General features: G+C 61.2%; 1 protein-coding gene across 1 annotated transcript; it reads right to left on the bottom strand.

The window, feature by feature from the left end:
- Nucleotides 1-387: 387 nt before the first annotated feature.
- Nucleotides 388-5,039, bottom strand: ZNF703 (zinc finger protein 703). Its single transcript, XM_082608694.1, has 2 exons — nt 4,249-5,039; nt 388-3,240 (listed from the first exon to the last, which is right to left on the bottom strand). Exons 1-2 carry the CDS (start codon nt 4,483-4,485, stop codon nt 1,711-1,713), a joined length of 1,767 nt encoding a protein of 588 aa, XP_082464820.1. The 5' UTR covers nt 4,486-5,039; the 3' UTR covers nt 388-1,710.
- Nucleotides 5,040-7,596: the final 2,557 nt, after the last annotated feature.

Genomic DNA, 7,596 nt, shown 5'->3' on the forward strand with positions numbered 1-7,596 from the left:
GCGGCGCTGCCGAGTCTCTTGATCTTGGGGCCTGGTTTCCTTCTCGGCCCCTCGGACCTCGAATCTAGGCCCAGAGGAAAATCCATATTTACGCACTCCCTCCACCCTGTCCCCAGGAAATGGCAAGGCCTTCGAAGTGAGGCTGGGAGCTAAATAACCAAGTTGGAAAAAAAGGGGCCGCTTTATGTTATTTGCAACGCGTTGGCAGAAGTTTTGTTTTCTTCTCCCCTGCTTTCTTGAGGAAAGGCATTAAAAACTCGTCCTTGAACGGAAATCTGAGAAGGAAACCATAAGGTGTTTTAAACAAGAACAAAAGAAGGGCATCTGCTTAGGCGTCTGGAAGTGGGTCAGTGGGGCAGGCAAGAGAGAAACACACCACGGTGTGAATATAGCTAAGTACTCCATTTATTAACAAAATAAGTCTTACCAAGGGAGAGCTCTATTCATCCCAAACAGGCCCCGCAGCCCTTGCGCAGCTGTATAAGGCCGGGAGGGAGGGAGGGAGGGAGGGTGTCGGGTGAAGACCCCGGGGCCGAGCCTTCAATCCCAGTAACTGAGGGAGCCCACGGCAACTCTGGGGACTCTTGGGTCAGGCCTGGGAGGGGGCCACCAGGGTTACTGTGATCCGTGTGCTCCCTAACTCCCCCAATGGTGCTAACAAGGCTGTGCTGCCAGCTGATACTACCACTGGTCTGCTTTGGAAAGACCTAGCAAGAATCACCCACCCAGCCCCCATCGCCAGGACAGGGACCACAGCCACAACAGCCAGAGAAATACAATGACCATAAAAGCACTTTGCAAACTCTAAAGAGCAAAGTTCCATGCCAGCAGGGCCTTCTAGAACTTTTACTTCAGTGAAGTGACCCCTGCGGGCCCCTCACCATCAGGCAGTGTGACCACCCGGTGTCTGGGGCCTGGAAGAGTCTGGGAGGAGAAAGGCTCTGTTGGAGGCGCCTCTCCGGCCACTGACTCGTGCTCAGAGCAAGATCGGGGAGCAAGGCTCTAATCTGGGGGGCCAGGGCGCAGACCAAGGAGCCTAGGGAGAGAGAGTGGCAGGGCAGGGGTCACAGAGCAAAGTTCCAGGTCCATAAAGAGGGCAAGACCTCTAGCTCCCAAGGCCGCTCCCTGCACCCCAAAATGCGTTACAAAAAATACCTCCTCTCTGTTACTTGTACAAAGGAAAAAAAACAACCTCAAATGGATGGAAACAAGAAGGAATGAAGGGAAAAGGAGGGGAGAAGAGAAGGAGGAAGTGTAGTTTGAACGGTTAAGAAGCATGCAAGAAACTCCCCAGGAAGGGAAAACAAAAAGAACCCCCAACTCCCCCTCCTCCCCATAAAACCAAACCAATCAAAAAAAAAAAAAAGCGCAAAAGGGAAAAAAAAATCGGAAACTTACATCTAAGAAAAAACGGAAAAGAAAGGAAGAGGGACCGGGGACATGTAGTTACCTGTGTGATTAATATTATTATTTGGGGGAACAGACTCTTTGCATACCATTGACTCGTGTGGGCCGTTAATGCACTTATATTCCCAGCTTGTAAGCTAACATTACAGTAAATAAATACACAGTCCGGTGGGGGGGGGGTCTGGGCGGGGGTCCGGCAGGGACAAGCAGTGGTGGAGGAGGCAGCGGAGGCAGCGGAGGCGGGTGGGGAAGGGAGGCGGCGGCGGGGAGGAGAGGAGGCTGGGGAGGGAAGCAGGGCTGTAGTTACTGGTATCCGAGCGCGGAGGCTGAGGCCAGTCTCTGTCCGTACAGCGCGTATGGTGAGTAGTAGGGTCCGGCTGTGGGGAGGGACGGCACGGCCAGGCCCCCGGCTGTGGATAAGTGGCTCTTGCCGTAAGGGTGGTACCGGCTTAGGCCCAAAGTGTGTGGACTCCGCAAGGACAACGACCCGGGGCTGCCGGGGGCGGTCGGCGGGGGGAGGTGCAGATGGCAGGAGGCGGCGGCCGCGGCGGCCGCGGCGGCGCTGCCCAGGCCCGAGGCCCCCGGATAGGCGGCCAGAAGTTTCTCGGCGCCGGGCAGGGCCGTGTGAGTCCGTAGATGGCTGAGCAGCTCCTCCGAGGTGGCGAAGCGCTTGTCGCACGGCCCGCTGGCCGCCACCCAGTTGCAGCTGTGCGGCAGCGGTTCGTTCTGCAGCATGAAGCCGTAGGTGTAGAGCGGGTGGCCGGGGAGCGCGGCCTGCGCGGCGCTGGACGAGAGCGCGGCGGGCTGCAGCGGGTGCCCGGGGTACACCAGCGGGTAGCCCCCCGCCTTCAGGCCGGGCGCAGCTGGGTCGTGCGCGCTGCAGGTGGAGCAGCTGGAGCCGCCGAGGTGCGAGGCGCCGTGATAACCTCCCAGGCAGTAGGGGTCGCGGCATAATCCCTGCAGGAAGGACGGCGGGGAGGCCCCGGTGAGCGGGCTGGAGCTGGGGGGCTTGCCCGGGGGCAGGCCCAGGCCCCCTGACAGCTGGCCTCCCACGAGGCCAGACTTGCTCGGATCCAGGCCAGGCACGAACTGAGACGGGTAGCCGGCGTAGGCGCCCACGATGGAACCGTGGTAGCCGATGCTGGAGGGTGGCAGCGGGAACACCGAGTGGCCCGGCTTGTAGGGCGACACCGGCGCCACGTGGCCGGCCCCCACCAGCGCGGAGGGCGGCTCCGACTTGCGCCCGGAGGCCCCGGCCTCGGCGCCGCCATGCGCGCCCGGCTCCCCACCGCTGCCTCGGCTCACGGCCGCGGGCTCCGGGCTCGGCTTGGGCTCCTGGTCTTTCTTGTCCAGCTCCCCGCCGGCGCCCCCGCCGCCGGTCTTGCAGTCAGAGTGGTGCGGGGAGCCGCCCCGGGAGCCGCCGGGGGAGGACGAGGACGACGACGCGGAGACCGGCGCTCCATGCGGGGGAAAGGGCGTGCAGGCGGCGCTGGGGACCCTGAAGCCCGCCTTGTCTCCTGGGGACAAGGAGGAGGAGGAGGAGGAGGTGGAGGACACGGAGGAGGAACCGCTGTCTTTGCGGGAGTCGCCGCCTCCAGAGCCCTTGGAGTAGGGCTTGAAGCTGGACTTGTCCTCGGCCGGGGAGTCCCCCAGCTGCTTGAGCGCCGCAGACGCGGAGGCGGCGCCCGAAGCCGAGCGGCCAGGGTCCTTTTCCGCTCCCAGCCCGTTGGCCGCCGCTACCGAGTTGAGCTTGGACGAGGGCGGCGGGTCCGGCTTGCCGATCTGCGAGCAAGTCTGGGCCAGCAACGCCAAAGGACTCTTCTTGGCGTCCAGCTGTGGGAGACAGTGGTAAGGGAAGGGAGACGGGGGTGAGACCAGAGACCCACGGAGCGAGCGAGCGGGGCGCCAGGGGAGGGGGGTGGGCGCGGGGAGCACGCAAGGCGGCGCGACGGGGCGGGAGGGCCTCGGGGAGAGGGTCTGCGAGGGCCTGGCGGGCGGGCGGGGCAGCTGGGCGGAACTGCGCTCACACTGCCCGTCGGTGGGATCCCTCGCTCCACCGGGTCCCGGAGTGCGCCGTAGGCCCCGGGGAATGGGCAGTGGAAATAGTCCACCAAAGGCCACCGCGAGAGAAGGTGACCTCTCTGGATTCGGGGCTGGGGGAGGGGCTGTGACTCGACTCCTGCCCTCTCATCTCCCCCGCCTCTGGGCCCGGGTTAAAACTTATTCCTTCAGTTTGGGGAACTTCGCTTGGGACGGGTTTCTGGCCGTGGCGCCGCGGGGTAGGAGCCGGGAGAAGCGCGTTCTGAAGCCAGGGCTGCCGTTGGCGCTCTCTTCGTAGCCCCTCCCTCCCGGGGAGGGCACCCAGGCAAGTGGGAGGAAGACAGACCTGGGGTCGGGAGTGCCTGGGCGTAGTGCACTCTAACCGGATGGGACAGAGGCGGCGTGGGACGGGGCCGATCGGGCTTCAGAGAGAACAAACCCGGGTGGAGGGGTGGGGGTGGGGGCGGGCGGAAAAGGCCCAGGAGAGATCATCTCTGGCCTGGAGACTGGGTGCCCAGGAGAAGTAAAGGACCCAGGGGAGATTCCAAGAGCAAACCCAATCCGAGAGAAAACACGTAGCTCTGAAGAGCGAGTGTGGAAGGGGAACCTTTCCCTGAGAAGCCTGGCGAGAACCGGGTGGGCTCTAATCCCTCTGTTCTCCGTCCCTCCTCACTCCGTCCGCCAGTGTGGCCGAATCTGAGGGTCGCACCGAGCCCCGGGGCACAGGGAGCAGGGCCGTGGGCCCGGCAGTGGTGGGCGGAATGGGGCCGGCGCAGGGCGGGCAGCGACCAGGGGACTGACCTCAATGGGGCTGACGGGAGTGGAGGACAGCGGCTGCAGGTACTCCGGGTGCAGGAGGTGGCCGGTGTGAGCGCTCAGCATCTTCAGGACCCTGATAGGGAGCCGGTTCGCCTGGCGCAGGGGGTCCGCCGGAGGCAAGAGGGACACCGCCGCCGGCACTGCCGGCCTCTTCCCGCCGCCGCCGCTGCCGCTGCTTTCGGGTGTCCTTGAGTTAGATCCAGCGGGCGAATCGCTCATTTGGAGGAGGCAGCGCCACTGGGGGGGCGGGGAGGGAGGGGGAGCACCGGGAGGCGAGCTCCCGGGGCGGGTGGGCTCGCTCCGCAGCGCCGAGCGCGGTGCAGCAGTCGCTGCGCCTCCACCCCTCCTCCAACGACGACGACGCTGCCGCCGTCGCCGCCGCCGCCGCCGCCGCTAGCCCCGGCGATCAACACAAAAACCTTCGCCTTTCGCGAGCCGCACGTCAAATAGCCGCGATCGGCAGCTACACTTCAAAGGGATCGCCGCGCCCGCCCAATCGCAGCTCTCGCCGGGACCCCGGGGCGGGGAGAGCGGCGGGCGGAGGCCGGCGCCGCCGGTGGGAGGGGAGAGCCTTAAAGGGGCCTCGCCCGCGAACCCGCCGCCTCGGCCTTTACCACCCGCCGTAGTCCTCCCCTCCCCCCAACTGGGCTGCCCCTGCCCCGGGGGTCCCAGAGAGGACGGGACTTCTCCGGGACCCTGGGCTCTGCTCTCTATCCTCCGCTGGCTTTCCTGTCGCTCTGCCCTCTCGCTTCGCACCGCCGGGGGGTGGTGCTGGCGGGGGCAGTCACCCGCAGGCCGTGTGTGTCTGGGGCGGGGTGGGGTGGGGTGGATTGGGGTGGGGCGGGGTGGGCTGGGGGTGGGGTAGGAGCTCCTGGCGCCGGCTCCGGCACTGCCAAGTCCAAGCCTTTCCGGGAGGCAGCCTAGGGGCGGGCCGCGCCTCCAGAGCCCCAGCTCTGCTCTGGTCCTGCTCGGGCTCTGCTCGGGCTCAGTCCCGGCTCTGCTCGGGTCCAGCTCTCTTCCCCTAATTGGCTTCTCCCGTGTGTCCTCACTTGGAAGCGCCCGAGCCTCGGAGGCAGCCACGGTTCTCGGGACGCGGCGTAAACCGCTCCAACAACTTTGAGCCAGTCCGGTCCAAAGCCTGCAAGTTTGAGGTGTTCCTTCCGGGGTGAGATGGTCGCAATAAGCCGCGGTTCCCTAGGCGGTGCGCCCCTCCAGGATGCGCCGGGCGCGAGGTGCCTGCGCACTGATTTATAGGTTAGATGTTTGGTATGTTTCAGGTTTCTTACGGCGTTCTGCTTAGAGGCGTAAAATTCTCTCACTGCACCCGGCCTAGCTGCTATTGGGGGTAGGGTGGAGACCATGGAGAGGTCAGCATCCCAGAGGAGAGAGGAATCTCTCTGAGTGCTGCACGTCGATGCAAACTCCAGAGATACGTCTACCCTACCCCCATCCTTTTCTTCTCGCGGGGGAAAATGCACTAGGTTTTCCCAGGGGAATTTCGGAATTAAAAACTTTTTATTAAAAATAACAGTATCCTTCTTCACCCTATCCCCTCCCTCCCGTGCCTCTTGGATGAAGTATGCATTGCCAGCTTCGCACCGGGCAGAGGTTTCACATAGTCCTTGTCCGGACATTAAAGTTCCTGGTCCGCCGATCAGAAGGTGAAGCTGGCCCTTTGTGCACCGGCCTCTGGGGAGACCACTTCTCCTTGCTCTTGGCGGCCAGCGGAGGCGCGCTGGTGTCACTGCCTCGCTTCGAGTACCGCTTTCCCAGCCCGAATCCATCACTCCGATTGTCAGGCCTGTCACTCGGGGCGTATTGCTCTAGGACTCTGCTGCTCGTTGATCAATGCCTTGAAATCACATGAGATCCCAAGATGGGGATAGATGATTTCAAAGGGGTTCTTCCAACGGAAAGAAACAAGTATCACAGAAATAACAAACGGCAATCTTTATCATGCTCAGTAAAGAAGGCAGCAGGCACCACTCCCAGGCCACGTCAATTATACACTAAACTGAATGTACTTCCTGGATCCATCTGGTTTTTGGACAGTATGCATAGACCTCTGAGAAATTACACAAGCTTTCCCTGCCCCAGTTTTAATCCTGGTAAAATTAGGTTACCACGAATGCCAAGGGATGCCTTGACTGGGTGATGTATTCCATACTGCAGCAAGAGGGTGACAAGAAGGAGGGGGGAACCTCACTTATTTTATTGTGGTGGTCCCTACGCCCGGCCCCCCCCCCTTCTCATGCCAGCCTCTGAGCCCATCCTTGCTATGGCCAACACCAAGTTTAAACATCCACTTCAGGGCTGCTTCAGCCTACCAGGCCATTTGGCCTTTGGGAGATTGCTCTGCAGAGAGAGAGCAGAACCTTCCAGAATGGAAGAAGGTGGGCCTTTGTAGGCAATCTTGGAGGAGGAGGAGCTGGGAAGGGGGGAGCCCTAGGAGACAGGAAAAGATGAAAGACCCCTTCTTGATTATCATAACCAGCCCAGCTGTGAGCGCCAGCCAAGAACTCCTGCTAGGACCCCAGCAGATGTGTGTTAGGGATGATTAATGGGGAATCAGGAGCAAAGGGGAGGGGAGAGAGACAAAGGCATTTAGGAATTCGGAAGGAATCTAGAGGGGTAGGAGGCAGCAAAAAGAGAGGGGAGAACGGAGGGTGATAAAATATTTGCTCTCTATTTGGGGAGGAAAGGAGAAGAAGAAGGTAAGGAATGAATGAAAGGAAGGGAGAGCAGAGGTGAGGACAGGGTGGCCAGGCTCGGGATGGAGGGTGGAGAGTTGGCCCAGGTAATCATACATTGTCCTTAAGAAACCCCATTCCCTAAGCTCACAGCTAATCACTAGGAACGGGGGTGCCAGACAGCACTTAGGTGGAGACCAGGCCTACTTCCCCACTCCTGGAAAGTGCTAGCAAAGGAATAGGGCCGTGCTTCCCTTTGGGGTGCTGATGAGGAAAGCAGGAACCCTTTGGCTGGATCCATCCAATCGCCTTAGGAGGGAAAATGGAAGACCATACTCAGCCAGGCCAGAGGCCTGATTAAAAGGTACTAGACGATTATTACAATCAGTACTTGACATTCACTTAGCTGAAATGTTAACCTCTACAGAGTCCTAAATGGGGCCCTAGTGGCCTAAAGCAAGTCCGTTTTCAAAGGAATGTCTTGTCACCTGCGAGAGAATAAGGCTGAAGAAGTTTTCAGTCGGGCCGTGTTTATTGAGGTTGATGAGGGGTTGAAAATGCCACGCAAGACAGTGTTGTACAGGACCCAAGTCCTTCCTCTGCAGAAAAGCGGCAGTCCTGTGGCTAAGGGACCCTTCCC

This window comes from Mesoplodon mirus, assembly GCF_964341445.2.
Source record: "Mesoplodon mirus genome assembly, chromosome: 20".
NCBI lineage: Eukaryota > Metazoa > Chordata > Mammalia > Artiodactyla > Ziphiidae > Mesoplodon > Mesoplodon mirus.